General features: G+C 51.1%; 1 protein-coding gene across 2 annotated transcripts in view; it reads right to left on the reverse strand.

Annotated features, from left to right (window-relative positions):
* Positions 1 to 21,690, reverse strand: part of insrb (insulin receptor b) — a 93,624-nt gene that overhangs the window by 7,523 nt on the left and 64,411 nt on the right. The window contains exons 3-11 of one of the 2 annotated variants that reach the window (XM_036522729.1): positions 11,348 to 11,672; positions 5,931 to 6,070; positions 5,621 to 5,765; positions 5,228 to 5,442; positions 4,982 to 5,108; positions 4,567 to 4,817; positions 3,404 to 3,571; positions 2,973 to 3,171; positions 1,766 to 1,801 (exon numbers count right to left, since the gene is read on the reverse strand). In XM_036522729.1, coding sequence (XP_036378622.1) covers positions 1,766 to 1,801; positions 2,973 to 3,171; positions 3,404 to 3,571; positions 4,567 to 4,817; positions 4,982 to 5,108; positions 5,228 to 5,442; positions 5,621 to 5,765; positions 5,931 to 6,070; positions 11,348 to 11,672 — 1,606 coding nt within the window. The remainder of the gene's footprint in view (positions 1 to 1,765; positions 1,802 to 2,972; positions 3,172 to 3,403; positions 3,572 to 4,566; positions 4,818 to 4,981; positions 5,109 to 5,227; positions 5,443 to 5,620; positions 5,766 to 5,930; positions 6,071 to 11,347; positions 11,673 to 21,690) is intronic. The other variant, XM_036522728.1, reaches the window with a different exon arrangement.

The following is a 21,690-nucleotide window of genomic DNA, read 5'->3' on the forward strand; positions in this document are numbered from 1 at the left end:
TTCAGGGTTCTCCGTTCTTTCCTGCTGCTCGGACCCGTATCAGTTCAGCCTGCTAGCCTTACCGGCGCCGGACAAGCTGCCATCGGCGATAGCCAAACAACCAGAGGTAGATGGAACTTAAAATGAGGTCTAGCTTGTCAAGAAAACCTCAGCCTTTGGACTGCAGATGAAGTCCAGGCAGTTGTCTTAATATGAACTGCCGCTGCCTCTCAGCGTGATACAGCGCGCCACAGTTATGGCTATGGCTAATATGAGGGAACAGAAACTGTGCTGCCCTGGGTCAGTGAGCTTTGGCTCCAGGTTGCGCTAACCTGGTTCCAGGGAAACGGGATTGTTCACCTCAGGTTGCTTCCAGCCATTCCACCCTTTCTTGAATTCCTCCTCATGTTGGATCATGAGGGAATTACAGTGCAAACAGGTTTGCAAACACAAATCTAATCAGGCATGGCACCAGCGACGGGTGCCAGAGAGCCAGGAGCGATGAAATGTTAAATAACTGTGAGGCTTGCAGCTTTCGACCCATCCCTGTTCAAGAAAAACATGGAAATGATATTCAGGGGGATGCCATTTTCCAAGCCTCGCTGTTATACTTGACATTGAGAGAAAAAAGCTGAGAAAAGATGGCGTGGTGCTCCCAGCCGGTGCTTTTCACGAGAGGGAGGGGGTGCAGATGCTGGACTCATGGCACCAGTGGAGAGCAGGGCTGCCTGGCAGGATGCTCCTTCCGACTCTCTAAACTCGGCCTCCCTCATCCGGGGGTGACCTTGTGTTTTGGTGCAGCACAAGGTTAAACCTTAGCAGGAGACTAAACTTGGGGGGGGGGGGGGGGGGGGGGGGGTCCAGACTGGCATATGCGATAATGGGCGCAGTAATCACCCCCGTGGGAGGCAGGGCTGGAGCCTCCGTGTCACCAGACGACCCCGCCGCTGCAGCTGGGTTCCGGAATGCGCGCACAAACAAGGCCCGCGCCACTGACGGGTTGCCCGGCGGCGCGCTAAAGCGGGTGACAACAACAACGGCAAAACACCGCCCCGGCCAGACTGCCCTGCTGTTCTCCCTGTGAACGGCTGCCAAGGACCGGGCAGCTCCGTAATCTCCCGTCCGAGCGGAACAATTAGAATAATTAAACGCGCACAAATGCATTCCCGGTTGGATAAGATCTTTCTGCTTATGAATCTGTAGCTAAAACAGAAAGGGCAACGACTTAAGCCCGTTTTTCGATACGACGGCAGGGCGGAAGCGCGCAGTTCGCACTCCGATTCACCTTGCGATTCCCACGACTGGCTCGAATGGCTAATACGAATACCGTTCCTGCGTTTAGGAGACCGAAGCCCGTGGGGCACTGCGCCGTGTCAGTCAGCTGTACATCTCCAACCAGCCACGCGTGTGATTCCACCTGCCAACAGAGCCTCTGGGATGGTGCTGAATTTCACACGTTTTTACTGGTGTCACAATCAAAGCGGAATGTGCAGAGATTTATAATTAAAGTTCACGTCCTCTCTTCCCTTTCAGCTCTGAGACACACCACACGTGAGACGAGGATGTGGGTTTTTTTTTTTTGGGCTACTAAAACCTTGATTCTCTGAAACTGCAAGCAGTTTTTTGGGGGTGGGAATTTTCCAGAATAAAGCTGCGGTGGATGATGAAGCAAACTGAATAATTAGTGCGTCAAATTACTGTTTCCAGCACCTGACGTGGTTGGTTATTTGTTCTCATTGACCCACTTGGTGAAGGCTGTGCATTAACACAGAGCACCAGTTCTTACCTACTGTCAGACGCTTCGCTTACTGCAGGAGAGGTTCTGCAAAAACAAGAAATGAACCACTTTCAGAGCGCCTCGCTCCTGCCCCCTCAATGACCGCGGTGACGTGAAACGGGCAGCGAAGCGCTGCACAGCACTACGAGACCAGACGGGGGCTGACCGAAAACTTCCCCTGGGCCACAGATTTATGAACACAGATTCATTTTGCAGAGTGCAGGGTGGCACTGACTACCACCTCTCAGAGGGCATTCAATCAGCCACACTCACAACAAGCCTTGCCAGTTTAGACTAAAAACCAGCGCTGATTTCTCTGGGCATATATGTCCCTTCACTCTGTACTGTTCACTGTTACTGGGATGCAGAGGGCAGGGCAGGGCAGGGCAGGGCAGGACAAGGCCGGGCAGGGCAGGACAAGGCCGGGCAGGGCAGGTTGGTTTATTACATAAAGACGTTGAGGGCAATGAACTCCGTTACAGACACTGGGTTAGAATTTTACATCCTATGATGCTAGTGTTCTTCTGCTACAGGGTACAACAAGCAGCCTCCCTAAAGGGATTCGAAACCATTAGCCCCCAAGTCACTGACTCCACTGTTATTAAAACCAGAACTACGTAAGCAATGTTTCCTTCTTTCTGGCAGAGTCATCTATTCTTTAAGAATGCCAGAGACATCTGGGGTTCCTTTGGGTAACCTCCACTCTCACAAATGGAGAGCGGCGTGGCTGAAAGGAGGGGAAACAACGTCAGGCTTCAGACAGTGAAAAGCACTCTCTGTACCTCTCTGTAACTAACTTTTTTCCATGAAATCCATTTTTTGGGGCTTCCAGGAGTCTTATTTTCCTCTAGGACCCTCACTAGAAGTGCATCCTGTTCCACTCTCAAGAACGTGGTGCCTTAAGGGAAAACCAAGACAAATTTGCTGACAAAACCACTTTAAAACTGGGAGTGGAGTGCATTTTTGTTTGATTTGGTCTTAAGTGGTACAAGACGCAAGGCTTTATTATTAGAACACTATCTGCCAGCCCCCCACTGATGCAAGACTAAACTGTCAATCAAAATCGATGGGGGAGGGTAGTGGCATCGACAACGCCTATGAGGTACGCCTACTGAACCATTCAAAACCTTTTGTGATGTGAATTTTGGTCGGCAGAGAGTGAAAGCTGCCCCCAGCACCGGGCGATACCATGACCATAGCAACCGGAGGGGCGCACCTGATCTCAAAGACCTCATTGTGGAGGTAGTTCTCGAAGGTCTTGCGGTACTCCGACTCCTCGGCCTCCTTCTTCAGCTGCGTGTCGGTCTTGGGGCAGGCGCAGCAGCGGCTGCCGTGGCCCGGCTCGTCCGTCTGGTTCCACTTCTGCTCCTCGTCGTTGTCCAGGTGGGTGGGCGCCCGCGACGGCAGCTTCATCCCTGCGCCCGCATGAGAGAAAGCAAGCTCATTTACATCTCTCGCGCCCCTGCCACAGCTCAACTACAAAGGCCACTCGCTTAGGGTTTACGCGCAGCGAGGCGGGGACAATGAGGGGAAATTTACAAAAGGAACTTGTCGGAGCCGTTTGTGAAAGCGAGCTCCTTCAGGAATGCGCACTGGAGGCAGCCAGGCTGCTCAGACTGCCCCAGAGACGGGACGTTCGGCGCCCACCTTTCTGACAGTAGTCGAACTTGTAGAGCTCGTTGTCCTCCGGCTGCTTCTGGCAGAACACCAGGTAGTGGGTGATGTTGCCGTTGGGGTCTGTGGGGGGCTTCCACTTCAGGATGATCTGAGAGGAGGAGTTGGAGGAGGAGATGGGGTCCAGGGGCACCGACGGCTCTGTGAAAAGGCAGTGTGCAAAGACATGGTTAGCATTACAGAGAGCGACCGGCTCCACACAGCTTCAGGACTGACCTGTACATAGCAATTACACACAGCAGTACGTGCCTGCTGAAACCTCACAGTACTGGATGGACAGCATTGTCAGACGCGGTTCCGGACAAAAAACAACAAGTACAGATTAATGACAGCCTCCCCCCTGAGAAGAATGCAAATGCCATTGAGCCACGCCAGTGATTCACTCATCTGACAATAAGCGTCTCCTCGAAACGCCCCGCCACGTAACCCGCCGCCGCGGTGTTGCGTAATGCATCAGCGCCGGCCCGCTCTGTCAGCCGCCGAAAAGGAGGGCCCTGGCATGTAGCTTGCCGGTGCAAAAGGTGAAGCGCGTGCGGTAAGATCAGACGCGCGGCAGGAAGGAAAGACAACACCGCGCGGCAGGAAGACTGTCAGACAGCTCTGTCACGTGCGCGCCACACAAGGCGGGTTAATAAGATGTGAAACCGGCCCTGCGCTGGGCAGGCCATTATTTGCTTTCGCAGAGTCACCGAACACATTCCTCTGCTGCACCTCTCTCTCGCTGACTGAAACAGAGCTGATCCACGGACCTGCGTGTAACGAGGACTCATTATCGCCCCGGTCCAGCCATACACTGGAACTGTAAAACGTGACTGAACTTTTAAAAGGATAAGTCACCTGAAATCTCCATCTCACTTCAATAGACATATGTGGGCTTTGTATACCCCCATACAAAGCCCAAGTTATCATGTCCTGACTAGTGCACCTACCACCCTTACATCAGAGCTAGTTTTCTGACTAGTGTTGACAGCAAGAGTGTAAAATTCAGTAGTAAGGATGCAAAGAACCAAACTTCACGAAATAATGAAATAATGCCCATTATGGCCACGGTTAGTCGCATGCAGTCATGGGCAGAAAGTGGGAGCAATTGGTCTGAAGAATCCGTCAGGTGCGTTACGGTGAAGGGTTGGACTCACTGGTAGCGTTGGTGCGGACGTAGATGATCTCGCTCTTGGCGCCGTGGACCTCGCGCTCGTCGGAGGCGGAGAGCAGCGTCTTGACGAAGATGGCGTACTGCGTCCACGGCTTCAGCGGGTGGATGAGGTGTCCGGGCTCCTGCTGCTCTTTGCCCTCGGTGGCCCGGGGCGGCGGGTCCACATCCGCTATCACCCAACTGTTGGAGCCACACGCGTCCTGCCCGTCAAATTCTGTCACGTTCCTGTACGGTCTGAAGAAGAGAGGAAAAAAAAAAAAAACAGCACTTCCATCAATTAAAAGCTACAGGGTGCTCTGCTGTGTAACACTAATGCACTGAAGAGAACAGACTCATTCATGGTTGCAGTAGACACCCCTCAGATGCATCCACATCACTGCTCTCATTCCCACACTTACGCCTCCTTGTAAAGGACCATAAATCCCAGCAAATCTCTGAAATCGGAAGGCCAGAAGGGTTCCCACTTAATGATGATCTTGTCGGACAGCGTGCGGACCTGGGTGAACTTCAGCACTTGGTTTTCACCTGGGGAGAAGAGAGGAGGGAGGGGGAGTGTCATTGCAGTCCCTCTCGGTAGGTGAGGACCACCTCAGTGGAACCTCTGTGGATTATGGCAGGCAGGGGCCCGGATCACGCAGCCTTACATGAGGCCTGGTCTCCGTTGGTCTTGACGGCAATGTCATTCTTGGTGTGTCGCTCTTTCGTCCCCGTCACCTCCTCCATCTTCCGGATCTCGGACATGCAGAGCTTGGAGTTGTAGTGGAAGAACATTCTGCCTTGCAGGATGGTCAGGTTGTGCTTGGACCAGTCCCACAGCTGACGCAGGTTCTGGTTGTCCAGAGCATAGAATGAGTAGTTCCTGAGAAATACACAGAAAAACAGGATCAGATCAGCGTTAGACTGCTTACGGATGTCACTAAACATCCTTCTCCACCAACATCATACAAACAACAGACCCAAGGGTCATGAGTAAAATGAAATTTCTTGGCACTCCAGCTGGATCGAACGGATTAATGTCGAGGGGGGGAGCTACTCACCCGACTTCCTGCGTTTCCCCACGGATGAGTCTGAGCTTGCGGAGGAAGGACAGGGACACCAGCGCGTAAGAGCGGCGGACCATCAGGTAGCCCGTGATCTCCTCCAGCTGGCCCAGGTTGGCCTCCAGCTCGGCCGCAATGTTATCTGAGGAAGAAAAAAAACAATTATCCCCCAGGACTGGAGTGGTGTTGGCTGCGCTCCATACCGGTCAGCTCTCTTTGGTTTCGCTGCTCACATTACAGAAACGCAGAAACGGCTCCGGAAGCTGAAGTAAAGGTGACGGTGCCGGCCGTGGGGTGCTGTACTTACTGCCGCCGCGAATGTTGATGATCATGCTGCCGTTGAGCACGGTGCAGCCGCGCAGGGCCTGGGCAGCGGTGACCGAGTCCACCGTCTTCAGCCCCATGCACACCTTCGGACAGAGGCCTGCGCAGGGCGTGCAGTTCAACCTGCGGGGGCACAGCCGGGGGGGTCAGTCACTCCCCTCTGCACGCTGCCACAGAACTAGTTTCACAGGCTGGTAGCAAAGGGAGTATCACCAAGATTCAACACGCAGTGCCCAACTCTCCATCGTGCCCGAAAGGAATGTCACTCGGGCAGCAAACTCTGCAAATGTTCAACTGCGGCGTTAACCTTTTTTTGGCCCGTAATTAATTTTTCATAATTTGTTTTGATGAAAGGAATCACGACAGGAGGCCAAGAGAGTTGCTTCAAGCTCTTGAAGAAGACTGCTTCAAGGGAGGGAAAGAAGAAGAAATGACTATTGTGGGTGGAGTGTATAATTGAGGATAATCCTGTCAAGCTGACACATTCCTCAAGATGTGCCAAAAAACACACAACTTTATCACTCATTGTTCCCTCACAGGATCATAACCTTGGGAAGGAGACAATGTCTTCGACACCCCCCCCCCCCGCTAACTTTTATTTCCTCTGAAACAATACAATGCATTCTTACGTGACAAGGTGCGCGTCAGAGTCAGAGACTCCTACTCGGTTAAAAATGGAAAAATAATGGTTTGACTTGCGGCCGGGTTTGAGGAAAGCAAACAACAAAAAATGTTTTGTAGGGTTCAGCGTGATAAAACAAATGCCAAGAATATTTCTCTCTGCCCTATCTCAGTGGAATGGAATGGCTGCTGTAACAAGCAGACCCACTTGTGCTCATCCACTGACATGGAATTTTACAGAAGGAGCGGCTGGAATTCTTGAAAAGGGGTTGAAATATGCAACCCCCGTATAACAGCAAAGAACGAGTCACCTGTATCACACCAGGCTTTCCCCTTTTACCGAAGCCTGCACTGTCTACCCTGCTATTGTAGCAGTGGCTGTTTGCAGTCACAAATGGCCCGCTGTAAGAACAGTCTACACTGACAGCAGATGTTTCCATTCCTGTAACGCCCCTCTACAAAGAGAAGTCTTAACAAGTAACACTCAAATAATCTAAAATCAAAAGCTCCACAGATTATCCAGCTGAGGATGAACTGATGTTTTCCAAACTAATCACTCCCCCTCCATCCATTTATGTAGTATTGTATATTAAAAATGTAACAGTTTGCTTGATAATGATTTTTTTTTTTTTTGCAACAACTGAGGGCATCAGATTATAGCCAAAACTGTATTCACACAGCTCTTCCCACACTTCCTCCCAAAGTGGGGAGACCACTACTGATGTCAAACACGTTTCATATTCATGTCCAACATTATCTCTGAATAACACCTAAACGTAACTGCTTCCAGAGCAATGGCAGAATGACCCACAACAAATTGTGGGATTCATATATATAAATAATTCCATTCAAAACTCCCTTGTTGTTACGTAAACAGTACCCTGTAACTCATTACATTAAGAAACTGATGGTGGCTGATACTGATAATGTTTTCATGTTAAATAACATTGCTGAGACACATTACATTACATTATTGGCATTTAGCAGACACTCTTATCCAGAGTGACTTATAAAGATTACAAACTTTACATGTTATCCACTGATATAGCTGGATATTTACTGAGGTAATTCTAGGTTAAGTACCTTGCCCAAGGGCACAGCAGCAGTTCCCCAGCAGGGAATCGAACTGGCAACTTTTCAGTTATAAGTCCTGCTCTTTACCACTATGCTACACAGACAACAGCTTAGTAAGAGTCACAGCGAGAGAGAGTGAGAGAGAGAGACAGTGTGTGTGTGTGTGTGTGTGTTTGTGACAGAGAAAGAGCAAGAGCGAGTGAGAGACAGTGTGTGTGTGTGTGTTTGTGAGAGAGAAAGAGCAAGAGCGAGTGAGAGACAGTGTGCAAAACGGCGAGGGGGGCTAGAGTGCTGCTCGGAGGAAGTGGGTAGGTGGGGTTGCGCTCGGTCGGGGCATCTTCCTCTGCCTGCACGCTGAGAGAGGGCTACGGCGGTCCGATAGCTTCGCCTTTCAGTGATTCATTCACAAAAGTGCCAGCGCAGCCAGGGACAGTGAAAAGGGACCAGCCAGTTCATTCACAAACGAGGGTGTTTTTTCTTTTTTTTTTTATCCCCTCACAAGAACATAATCCCGCTCTTTAACTCCGTTTCCAGTCTTGGCATCCCTGACCGCGCGTATCTGTTTAAAACATAAACGAAACGGCCCTCATCCAGCTGCCCACAATCTCCACCACTCCGCTGCTCCTTCACCCCCCCCCACCATCTGCTACTTTAACCCCCTTTTTCTCCCTCTCCCTATTTTTTCAAGCGATGTGTTAAAAACTCTGTCCCCATTAGGTGGTCATGTGGCAAACTAATGAGCGAAACATGGAGGGAAGGGGGGGAGGGGCCGGGAATTAATACTGCATGACTGCCTTCCCCAGGGCCAGTCAGAGGTGGATGTATGGGGGTGGGCGGGAACAGTGAATTGTGTCCGAATTACTGATTCCTGGAAAAACACAGGCTCAGAAGAAGTCCAATCAGGCTTCGACTGCTATAACCTCTCGTTGGGGGGAAGACAATGGCATCAAAGGCCCTCTTTTCAGCCACCTATTTAAAGGAGACCAAACCCGACCACATTCAGACAAAGGCAGCTATTGTTCCCCTGTGGCTGTGGTTTACCAGTGCAGACTCCCGGTTGCGGTTTAATTCTCTGTTTATGAGCGCGTTAATAATACCCACGCGTGAAGTCGTACGTGCGAGCCACCGTGCGCGCAGGCCTTCAGGACTCGTTGCCCCAATTTTTGATGCCCTCCTTGACACGTGTCATTGTGGCCTGGGTTTTTGTTCCCAAAGCCGTCTTTGTCTCTTCGTTTTTCTAAGCCATGACAAAGTTCCTTTCAAGCAGCCACAACCGATTCCCGCTGACAAATTTGGATTACTGGCGCATTCATCTTTTCAAGCTCTTGTGCAACGCTCCGAATGTCATACTTACACAGCTGTCGTGATCTGTTCACATAGGTGTGACTCACACAAAATATATTTCGACATAATGCAGCAGGCCTGCATACCTGCAAGGTATTATTAAAGACAAGCCACCTCAACTCAAATTTCAAAGTCAAATAATTTCAATCATGAGACATCCTGAATCGTAAATGTGGGTCATAGGTAACTCAAACAAGCGGCTTGCTTATACTACACTTGGTGGGGCAATCAATTCATGGAAGCTAACAGAGAGGCATTTTTTGGAAGTAAGCTGAACTGTAAGTGGATCCGCAGCTTGCTTTGGAAGAAAAACTATCATTGCCTGGGGATTTGGCCCTCAAGAAAGATGGCTGGACGGTATGGCAGTAGTAAGTGTCTGGGCGGAGAGATGAGTGAATTCTTCGTTGCCGTCATGGATATTAAGGAGAGGCAGGAAGCCACAGAAATGTTTAGAAAGCAGAGCCGCTGCGGGCTGCCAAGCCATTCTCCCGGCAGCCGGCGGAGAAGGGGAAGGGAGCAGGGAGCGTGGCAGGGTTGGGAAAGGACATCTCATTAACCGGCAGCCGCTGCAGTAACAGGTAACGCGGCGCGAGCCTCTCTCTCCTGTGCCCCGCCCCTCCAGCATCTCCGTCTGCCCGGATGATTTGTGTGTCTGGTAATCTGCGCTCCCACCACAGCTCCCAATTAGCGAGGGCCTGCGCCGCAAGTAGCGCTAGCAGATGTCGAAAAGCGAAGGTCAGCGGTGGCGCCGTGACGTTGAAGGAGCCGCTCCGGTTTCTGCACCGGATGCTCCGCGAACGCATTTCGGCTGAGAACTCTCCATCGCCTCTGAATCCGCTGCAGCCGGAGGATCCGTTGATCCATGTACTGCTGCGTTGGTATGCGATCGAATTATTTCGCTCGGCCAAAAAGGACTGGGGTTTGACACCCACAGGAAAACAGGCCATTTCTTTACAGTAACTGGATTTTATGGGCAGAAGGGACAAACGATAACACAAAACGGTAGCAAAAAAAAAGGACACAGTCCCATCATGACCAGTGAGTGAATAAAACTGAGAAAAACTGTGATAAAACCAGGTGAACTGAAAAGTCTGGGAAGAGCAGGCAATGCCGAAATAAACAGAGAGGCACGCACTGCACACACTTCCAGGCCTAGGTGACCCCCCCACCCCCCCAAAAGGTACAGCCCTCCATCACGAGCGCAGACTCCCTACTATTTGAGAGAAAGCAGAGACGCAGTGTTTTCCTGTCCCTGCGCATAACTGTAACAACGCACTGTGTGGGTTCTGTCAGGAGATTGAGCTCTGGCTGCCAAAGTGGGGCTTGCATAACTCGGCTTTCCTCCCCTCTGTAGTCCTGATCTCCCTCTCATTATCACACACTCTCCCCTTCTGACTGGGCCCCTGTGTTTACCCTCATAACTCCTGCAGGCCACCACCGGCAACCCGGAGACGGCCTGTGTTTGCACACGTTTCCAGCCAATTAGAGGCGAGGCTCCCATGACGTGTATCCCATTGTTTACTAAAGATGCATGTCAAGAGACTGGTTGCATGTGATATTTTGCCAACAGCAAAATTTCTTTTCTGAACTTCACCTACCTCCCTCCTCCCCATCAAAGGGTCGAGCCGAAACATGTCTCCGAAGAGTATAACGCAAGTCCTTCAAAAAACAGCACAATTAATTACCCAGTTCCCTGTACCTTCACACTTCTGGCTTTGAGAGCAAAACTCTGTTTCAAACAAACGCTTGCACACAAATGCCCTCTGATTCGATGTACAGCACGCTTGCATACTTGTATTACATCAATGGGCTGGATGATCTTTCAGACTTGACAAGCAGGTTGTGGCATGGATTGAAATGTGCTCCTTCTCATCCTCTCCCACATGTACACACACCTGAAATTACATATGCTAAACATATCACCACAACCCGAAAGACAGTACTGCAACATTACGTGTGAGCAGAGTTACTTTCAGGACGTTCTGCAATGATAAATAAAGGATAAAGGATAGTGTGGCAGTGGTAAGGAGCTGCACAGTAGAAAGGAGCAGGGTTTGTAACCGAAAGGTTGTCTGTTTGATACCCCGCTGGGGCACTGCAGTTGTAACCCTTGGGCAAGGTACTTAACCCACAACCGCCCCCCACAATTGTAAATATCCAGCTTTATAACATGTAAAAAATGCAACCTATGTAAGTTGCTCTGGATAAGAGCACCTACTAAATGACAATAATGTAACGTAACGTAATATATAATCCTTGAAATGTGCTGTGAAAGAACTTTCTGCATTCAGCGCAGACTGACACAGGTGACGGGGCGGTTCTCGCGTGCCCCTCTCTGGGTTTTGGCGGCGGAGTGCTTACGTGGTGGCGTTCATGGTGGTGTACCCGGAGGGGCACTCGGGGATGCAGGCGCCGTTGTGGATGACGTACTCGCTGCAGTCGCTGCTCTTGCTTTGCTTGCACTGGTTGTGGAGCTCCTGGCAGAAGGCGAAACTGACGCAGCGCCAGCCCTTGAAGGTGTAATAGCCGGGCGGGCACTTCTCCACGCAGGTGCCCTGGTGCATTAGGTTGCGGCAGGCCACACACTTGCTGGGGGAGGAGGGCTCCAGGCAGCCGCCCAGGCACTGGTCGTGGCAGCACTGGTTGTCTTTGGTGCAGGCGCGGTGTTTGCACGTGGACAGGCACACTGCGGGAGAGAAAGCCACAAGGGAGTGGGTGAGTGACCATCGCTCACAGGGGCCGACACAAAAAGCGCAAACATTAGCATCCCTCGCCAGGTCGGTACCATCCCGCTACGCACCCAGAGCTATTCAATCTGACCCACATTCCTCGCCTGAGAGAGACAAGCGAGTGAGCTCCCTAATCTGCTTCATGCACAGTCATATAGCTATGCGGGTTTAATAATCTGTGACAGGCACCGTCTGCAAAGAATAAATCTGCGCCGACTGTCTGGTGTTAATGAAAACGCCCACCCCATTTCCACAGACAGAGCTCAGCTTCCCACACCGCTCATCCAGATTTCTTCGCCGGTCTCTGCCAGGCGCACACGCAGAGGAATCCGAGGAGCCCCGTGGAAGCGGCTTCCAGCGCTCGCTGCAACCGCACCTGCAGCGGCAGCGCGCCTGGGAGTCCCCGGCGGAGTGAGGGGCTCGCGTTGGTGAGATTACAGGCGGAAAAATAAGAGCAGGAAAACTGCAGGGATGGCGAAGGCAGCGGAAAAGCTCCCGAGTGTTTGGAGAACGGTCCCCTGCTCGGTCCAACCTAAACACCACACTTTTTTTTTTTTTTTTTTTTTTAAATGACCCAAAAATGGAGAAGCACTGTGGAGGTTGCTGGCTTGAGGCTGTCACGGTTTGACTTTCATTTTTTTTTTTTTTAAATTACACTGGTTCTTAATGCCTCACAAAACATTACGGGAACGAGGAGCTGGGCTGGGGCCTACAGGACTGAGGTGCAGGTTGAGGTGCACCCACGCTGTGGGCTACGGATACACATCTGGGCTAAAGGTAGGTGCTCTTGTCAAAAGTCAGCTGAAGACGATAAAAACAGAGCAAACATGGCCAGGGTTCAGCACGTCTACACGTTAGGTAACCGGGTCTTTCAGCGATCTGCCGTTTACCCAGCCGGAGGCTGAAGATACCGTAAACTGCTGCGATCTGCTAAGAGCCGTAGACAGACAATTTTATGGTCTGTCATTTACATTGTCAGCAGGAACACAATACGTGCCAATCCGCGCCGATGAATCATAAGCTTCAAAAAAATGAGCACGAAACACTAATCTGCATCCGTTTCATTCAAAAAACAAGAATGCAGCACAACTGGCCATATCAGTCCTCTCCTGCCGCAGACTGGGACGTCTGAAGAGGGAGATGAGAAATCGGCAGAACTCTCATCTGCGAAACCAGGGACCCCTATGAAATCACCGCAGAACAAGGCCGAAGAGTCACTAAGGGTGACCCGCTCGACGGCCTCTTTCTTACAGCAAGACCTCATTTGCATGTACAAGCTCCTTTCAGTGCGGCTGTTAAAAATAAACCACGGCAGAAATCTAGTAAACAAACGCGGCCAGATAAGCAGGCTGTTAAACCTGCCAGTGGTACAGTGGAAGGGCCCGGTCACCGGATAGGCTCGCATTCTCTCCCTCCGTTATATAACCAAAGCCCCTTTGGCAAGCTTCAGGTGTTAGGGGAGGGAAATGTAGTGAAGCATTTTTTTTTCTAAAGCCCGTGACCAGATTAGCTCATCTCGGAGTAAGGACAAGCGGTAGGCCAATTCCTCCCAACCGAGGTGTAACACAAGCGGAGACCTGGACGCAGAATAACGCCATGCATCCTGGGTACTGCGGGAATACTAACAGTCTCGGCATCTGCTGTCCCTCTGCAAGGGTGGATTTGCCGGAGCCTGCCTCTGGAAACAAAGGCTAATAAGGCACAGGCTTCACACTCCAGCAGTATGTCAGTACGTCATATGCGCTTCATGTCCACAAGACAAGGTGGTCACCCGCACTGTGATGGAGAGCTCTCAGGTTAATGGCCTCCCTCTCTCTCTCTGCCTGAACAGATAGAGCCACCTGTGGGCCACCTGCGATAAGGCAAGGAGGGAACGTACTGCATTGTGGGTCTGCTCTGAGAGCAGGCCTGAGCTGCCTCTCCTACCCAACGGGCTGCTTACTCTAATGCAATGCAACCGGGCTCCGCATTTCCTGGACAGGAAATGTGAAGAAAGGCAGATGTGGGCCGTACTGCTTAAGGACATGAACTCGTAACCAGTAGGTCTGGGGGTTCAAATCCCAGGTGGGGCACTGTTGTTGTGCCTGCCTTGGGCAAATGCTTAGCTTGAAGTCACCCTAGATAAAGGCATCTGCTGAACAAATAAAGTAATTTGTGTTAATATTAATGAAAGTGAAATTTTATTTGCACTGCAAATCACATTCCTCCTTGTGAGATCGCGGGCTAAAAATGCCCACTTCTGCTTCCTAAAATAAAACTGAACATTTTAACAGAATCCTCGGCACTCAACACGCAGAGACGTTCCAGGAACACTTTTCATTTCATACATGGCTGGCAACGTGGCTTCAGAAGAAGGAAAAAAGCCCCAAGCATTCCTGGTGATGTTACCACTAAAACATTTTCAAACAACTGCTGAGCTCACTGTTCTGCATAAGAAAACAAAAAAAAAATAGGGCACCCTGGAGAGAGATTTAAGAAATATCAAAGCCGAACTCAATCAGGAGCAAGCTTAACAATCAGTTACATCGGGACAGGTTTACTGTTTTCCACATTGTAGGAGTCATCCTTAGCCAAAAAGCAGACGACAGACTAGAGGCAGAAAAGCTTCCTTCAGGGAGTGATTTACACAGAGAAGCTCAAAGTTGGGCAAATCTCTCACAGCTGGACTGGGCTGAGCTAAAATAAAATATATATGGACATTAATACGAGGCTGTCTGAAGTCTGTTTGGGGAGCTTTACATTAGCTAGTACATAAAACATGCGCAAAGAGCAGCCAGGACACTGTGAGGATGGGGATGTGCTGGGCGTTCTTGCAGGAGAGACCTCTCACAGTTCAGTGACAAATCTGTTCGACTTCATTGGTGTCATAAAACCCCTGGGTCATGTGACACGAGGTCGGCCCCGTAGGAGCAAAACAACACAGACCCCTCTCCCTTTCAGCGAGTCAGGGAAGGCCATCACACTGCCTGTCTGAAATTGGCTGGGACAGATGGGGGTGTGCGATGCAGAATGTGGGAGGTGGTTGGGGGGGGGGGGGGGGGGGGGGGTGCTTTTGGACGGTGGATAAAGAAAATGAAATAAGGAGGGATGACCAGAGGGGGCAAAAAAAAAAAAAAATTGTTTAGGGGAAAAAAATAAAGACGCTAAATCCAAGCAATATCCGAGAGTTCAAAAAAGGGTCTGTGCAAGGAGTCTGGTGTTCTTTTCTTCCCCAAAGCACACTTACAAAACGCAACGTGCTTCTCCTCCAGCTCTCCCTCCCCTCTGTCCCTCCCTCCCTCTCTCCAGGCACGGCTATACATATATGCTGTGGCCGCACTCTCGCAATCACTCCCGATCCCCCCCGTAGGCGAATCCATGCCAGAGTACAGCGCTGACACCAGATCCGCCCTCACCCTTAACCAATGTGTTTCTAGCTGTGGAAGGCAGCCATTCAATGGCCTCTTCCATCTCAGCGAAAAAGCCGCCCCGCGTTAACCCTTCGTGACGTGGACGGGGCTCTGGGAGGCAGACAGAGAGCAGACAGTGGCAGCAGCAGCACTCTGCAGGAATACATGAAGGCAGGCGCGGGCCAGAATGGGTGGGGGGGTGGGGGGGGGGGGGGTAGAGAGAGGGGGAGCAAGAGAGAGAGAGAGAGAGGGAGAGAGAGAGAGAGAGAGGGGCAGGCTGAGCTCTGCGTTTCTGCAGCCAAGGATCCGCACTGCCTGCAGCATTCCCACCCCAGACACGCTCAGCTCGCCGCCGCGCGACAGTGCCTCATTCATTCATCCCCGACCAAGAAGCCTCGGCTAATATTTATTTATCCTCGCAAAAAGGCAACTCCCACTTTTCATTCATGCCCATTGTTGCGCTCTCTGCTCGGACGGCCGCGCCGCTCAGACAAACGCAACCTCCCGGAGACTTCACCCCCGCGGGGTCCGCCGCGGTGCGTGCCGTATCTGCGCGCACGATGACTGCCGCGCTCTTTTAGACTGTGTTTGAGCGGCGCCACACTGCCACGACAGCTGCAGGTTGCTCCTGGCACGCTGCATCACTGCAGCTACACAGGGAAAACGCTTCCTGCTCCTTAACCACAACAACCTCTCTGAAGGAGCACGTAACGTTTTTCAGATCAATATGCAATCGCTACCCTATTTTACCCGGAAGGCAGTAAATCGGGAGCACACACACGTACAGGTGCGTGCGCACACACACACACACACACACACACACACACACGTACAGGAGTACACAAACACACACACAGAAACAGAAACACAAACACACACACACACACACACACACACAGAGCTGGCAGCACATTTACTGACTTGAGGCAGAAGCAGAACAAGCAGTGAACTGGTTCAAAACAGACAGCATAGAGGCGAATGAGAGCAGCGTTCAAGTGTGTAAGAGCGGTGTGTGACCGGGGCTCTGAGGACCGGGCTGCTCTCAGCATGGGGCTCAGAACCGGATCTTTCCACGGCGAAAGACGGCAAAGGTCTGTTTACGCAAAGGCCCCCTCTGACAGCGCTGATAAGTGTGACAAAAACAATGCAATAAGACCGCCACGCCTCTCAAGGCTTTCCGTCTCCCCGGGTACTCTGCAAAAACAACAACAACCGCAAGGCTTATTGACACACAGATAAGCAGGTCCGATTATGCAAGCTTGGAAAAACAAAACAACAAGCAAAAAAAAAAAAAAAGGCAAATGCTGAAATCCTGGAGGGTGAGCAAAGCCCTCATATCAGGTGCATACTTTTCTGTGCCGAGGAATCTGTAGTTTACAGGCGACTCGGGAGACGCGTTCGCGAGGAGATCCCACAGCAGCGGTGGCGGCTGCAGCAGCGGGCCTGTCTGAGCCCAGAGCTCAGCTGCTTGAGAACGGCATTCGCCAGATCAACCCCTCCGAGCAAAGTTATCGCAAGCCGGCTCGGATGTATGAAGATTATTCACGCTAATAAGATGAGGGGATTGCGGATTATGACAGGAGGCTGAGAGGGAAGCCAGTGTGCCCCTGCGCCGAGCGACACGTCCTTCGGGATTGCTGGCGTTTGGGGGAGGCGCCCCCACCCCCCGATACGGGAGCATCCCCCTCGCTCTCTCCACAGTCCCTTACTGTCTTATCGTCTCCTTCCTGCATTACTGCCGGGACTCACTGGAGGAGAAGAATCCCCACAAACCGGCCCTGCTACCTGCTCCTCTGGGCCCTGCCCCGGAGAGGCGTCGAGTCACGCAGCATTCTTACTTTAAACTGTTCTGTTCAGGTCTGATCTCTGCGGTTTTGCATATAGTCTCCGGACCCAGATGAGGCCAAAGAGTTGCGCAGGCATGCGCGCACAAATGTGCACACACAAGCTTTAGGCCCAGAAGGGCTTGAGTCCAAAATCCCCATATGACTCAGCCTTTCAACAACCAAACTGCTGTGACCCTCTGCTCACCCCATCCAGCCTCACTGATTGTCCTTATTAACGACGAGGGAAAATACGAGTAGAGAACGAGAAAAGCGCCCCAGTCATTAATCTGGGGTCATTATGTGGAACACGGGGTTGTCAAAAGTCCTACAAAAACAGCGTAACAGAGAGAGAGAGTGGGGTGTACGTACAGCAATGTGAGTTCTCCTTTCACTATTCTAACCTCTAAGAAGTTGTGAAGGTGGCAAAACAAGGCCTCCCCAGGCACTCGGTATGACATCATGGTGGAGTTTGACATGATTGTGTTGATGATGACAAGTTTCAAAGGGGAGGCCGCGTCCAGATCCCGCTACCCGCTTCTTAAATTTCAGATGCTGTAAAGTATCTGCGTGCGTTTGGCGTGAGTCATTCTCTGTCGCTTATTTTTGGACCATTACTAAAACTCCTCTCATCAATACGGAATGCCAAAAACACTGGCTACAGATCAGGGAAAACACGAGCATACACTCCGGACACAGACAGTCAGGGGCACATTTTTTCCTCAGTCCAAAAAAAGTAACTTGTGCTGCCAGTTGTGGCTCTTGTGAAGCACTTGACCAGAGAGCACAGCTCTGTGTGTGAGTGTATGTATGTATATGTGTATGTATAACTATTTGTGAGTATATGTATGAAAATGTGTGTGCATATATTTGTACATATGTGTAGTATGTGTGTATGTAAGCATGGGAGGGTGGATATGTGTGAATACGTGTATGTGTTTACATGTCTGCATACACAGAAGTCTGAGTCTGTACATGTTTGTATATGCGGAAGTATGAGCATGTTTACATGTCTGTGTATGCGGAAGTATATGAGTTTGTGTACGTGTTTGTGTATGCGTACGAGTGTGAGTGTGTGTGTGTGTGTATGCGCGTGTGTGACCCTGGCCCACGGTCCCGGCTCCCTGCAGAGGCGCACAGGCCTGAAGGCAGGATCAGGACTTGCTCAGGCAGGTTGCAGAAGTGGCTCAGTCAGAGCGGTCTCCGCGTGAACCCCGCTCTGATCCGCCGAGCGGCTCAGCATACAATGTACATGGTAAAGCAGAGTAAATTAAAGGGATTAACAGGGAACAGCACGGCCCGGCTACATCAGTAATAACGCCGTGACACAATAGCCCATATTCTTTTCGGTTCTGTGCCGTTTCATGGTGTTCCAGGAGCCGGCGAGCCCACCAAAGTTGGTTTTAATTACCAGTGCGACGTGGCTTTCCTTTATCTACGGTGGTGGACACCCGCGATCTTCAGTTCAGCCCAGCCCAGCAGCCCAAGAAAGTCCTGTATTTAGATGCCATACAGCCTGGGCATGGCTTTCCCCCCCTGCTTTCTTTTGTAACACGCCTTGGCAATAACTGCAAGCGCAAGCCACTAGACATGAACTCCTCTGAAATATGTATATTTGTACACAGGGATTCGTTGTCTGGTGCCCTTGGAGTGTTTTAAAACCGCAGCGCTACGCAAACAATTTTAAAATCTTGTTTTGCTCCTCAGATTGTGCAACGTCTTCCTTCTGAACCACTTAGTGTCATGCTTCAACCACATGCTACTGCTTAGCCTATATGTTTACACTCAAAACCTCCACTGGGACTGCTCCTATTTAGTTAGGGTAACACGATGTAACAACATGAGAAGCCAAAGTAAGAAAGCTGTTGAGATCGGGAAAGTGCTTCACACACAGACAACTGGGACAATGCGCATGTGAACTCGCGCAGATCAGATACAACATGTACGGGGGGCCCAGGCGAAGTAGCTATAATCGAGTTATAACCCACTTATTAAACCCGTGATGACAGCTCTCCGTGGTTTAGTGTTATGATTAATCTGGATTGGTCCGATAAGCAAATGTCAGCAGCTATGATAAATATAGAAGTCCTGTGCTGATGTACAGTAAAAGGGCTCTAAAAACGATTCTCAGTCCTCGAGGGTCCTCCAGCTCCAGATATGGGCAACATTATAGAGCTTGGTAATACCTCCCGCCGGTTAAGGCCAGCTCTGTCAGCTCAAAAAATCTGACCCACTGAGTGACAACTGAGGGCAGGGTACAACAGGCAAGGTGTTCGGGAGAGGCGCTCTGGGTCGTATCTCTTTGGTATCACTACAGAGGGTGTGGGAGTCAGACCTAACAGCGCTCGGTTCCTCATGTGAGGTAGACAGTGAATTTGCTAGTCAAACGAGAGGCTTTCTTAAGGCAATCTGACCGCCTGCTTCCTTTTTCCCTCTGCCCCCGGGGCCAGAAGAGCGAGGGCCAGAGTCCTCGTCATCTGCTCCACTTGGACGGATCCGGCGGACCCGGCCCCTGTCCAGTACCTCTGGCTTGTGACAAAACCGGATTAGGAGGCGTGCGCGTACGAGTGGAACAAACAAACCATCAGCGCGCAGAGCCAGGACGTTCCAAGCCCAGATGATGATTTAATTACGGGTTCCCAGGGAGAGATTGTGAATCACCTGCGATCTGGCGCCTGCTTCCTGGTCGTACACCTGCCTCTGGGGTTACTCACGCCAATCTCTTTATCTGGCTGAGCGGGTGACTCACGTCCCCCTGACTGCCACCTCCTTGCGGTTTTTTCCTGCGGGGCTGCTCCTGCAGAGCGCCTCCTGCCAGCTGTAGCAGGAGGCCCGGCGCAGCTCCTGAACTACAACCGATTTATGGCCTATGAGAGCAAACCGCAAACGTCTTGTTTGCTGTTCTGCCGTGTGATAGAATCCAGCGCCGCTCGTGGGTGCTGTGCGTCCGCGTCCGGGTGCGATTCTTCTCCATTGAGAGGTGCGGTATCACCTGGCGTTCACACAGCGCTCCAATGTATGTGCACTTAACCGTGTGCCAGATACTGACAGCCTTGTTTCCACCGGACGAACTGCACGGAATCTGTCTGCTCCCAGCTCTCTGTCAGGGCACAGCGAGAGAAATCCCATTAAACGAGAAGAGGAAGGCAGCACTGGGGCCTGTTGGACAGGGCAGTCAGAGCTTAAACCTTATCCAATCCTATTTGTTTATGATCTTCTCTAAGCTAATATGAAGTGTCATGCAGAGACTTGTGCATGCTCTCGATACTATGAGACAAAAGGTAAAGAAGGCCCTCGGGTGTTTTTCATCCCTCTGTTCTACTGTTTCTTGGCCCTGGTGCAGAAAGGATTTCTCAGGCAATTTGCCTTCACTGAAAGCAGGGGTGATTGTAAGGCCTTTCAGCTGTTACTCACAATGGAAAGGTGCTTCCCAAAACCACAGCGGATTAAGGTGGTTTCTACTGTCACCTGTCCAACGAAAAATAAAAAATAATGCCCTTTTTTTTTTTTTTGCATTTACCAGACGTCAACAAATTGCTGGCCCTGGGAGTGATTACTCACATTAGGTAACCGTTTGGCTGTCTGAAGGCCTACTGCCTTCATCGCTGGCACGTTTCAGTGCACATCCAGGGCGTAAATAAGCGTGCGCCCTGCATCCGCCCATTGATTTTCCCCTTCCTCAGCCTTCTGTGTGCTGTGCATCGCATCCAGCACCGGGCAGGGCAGCCATATTCCCCCAGCGGCCCACGGGAAGGGAAGGGAAGACGCTGTCATTTGTTTGTAGACCATTTATTTTCAGGAAGTGCATTTTTAACGTCATGCAAGCGGAGATGTCCTCCGCCCCCCCCCCCCCCCCCCCCCCCCCAACACACATACATGTAACACGCACACACACATACACACACACGCACACCACTCTGCTTGCCCTGAAACACACACGCGGCCTTGCCACAACCCGCCCACCTGATCCCCTTTTCAGACCCAAGCCCAGTGAATTATTTACTCCTCAGCTCTTCCATAAAACCACAGCCACTAGATCTCATTACAGACATTCTAAAAAAAAAAATCAATACACCTCAGTAATGCGCACGCACCCCCCCCCTCCCCTCCCCGTGCCATTGCCACTGACCACAACAACTGCTGCCTGCTGCACTTTTTCACCCTGACCCGGGGACACACTCCAGCACTCAGGGTGCTGACTGGACGCAACAGTGACAGAAAGCGGGTGATGGAGCCACCGAGGGGGCCGGGCTCTGAACATTTCCACCGTGATGGCAGATGCACCAGCCGTGGAGAATGGCTCCGCCATGCTGGGGAAAACGACCACCCCCCCACCTGCGAGTCAAACTGCACCCACCCGGGTCCTAATTGTCACAAACCAAGTGCGGGGAACAAGCTCCGCGAGTCAAGAGGGGAAACACACTTCCACCGCGCTCAAAAATAGAAATCCTCTCCGGCACGAGGCATCAATCTTCATTTCGGAGGCTGTTGCGCAAAAAAAAAAAAAAACCTGTTTACAGGCAAAGTAATCTACTGGGTCTGTGAGAGGAAACTGTCCAAATGTAACCTGACAATTTTTTTTTTCTTCATAAACCCCATTTTCTACAAACATACAGCAGAAAGAGGGCAAGAGACACAGCCTCGCTCATGGGAAACGGCACTTTGTACAGATTGTTCTTTTTCCATAAGAGACTTCATTCTAGAATTCCTGTGTGGATCCATTTCCAAAGTCTCTCTCTCTTCCTCTGGGAAACCAAGACAGC

The sequence above is a fragment of the Megalops cyprinoides genome, chromosome 2, assembly GCF_013368585.1.
Source record: "Megalops cyprinoides isolate fMegCyp1 chromosome 2, fMegCyp1.pri, whole genome shotgun sequence".
In the NCBI taxonomy this organism is placed as follows: Eukaryota; Metazoa; Chordata; class Actinopteri; order Elopiformes; family Megalopidae; genus Megalops; species Megalops cyprinoides.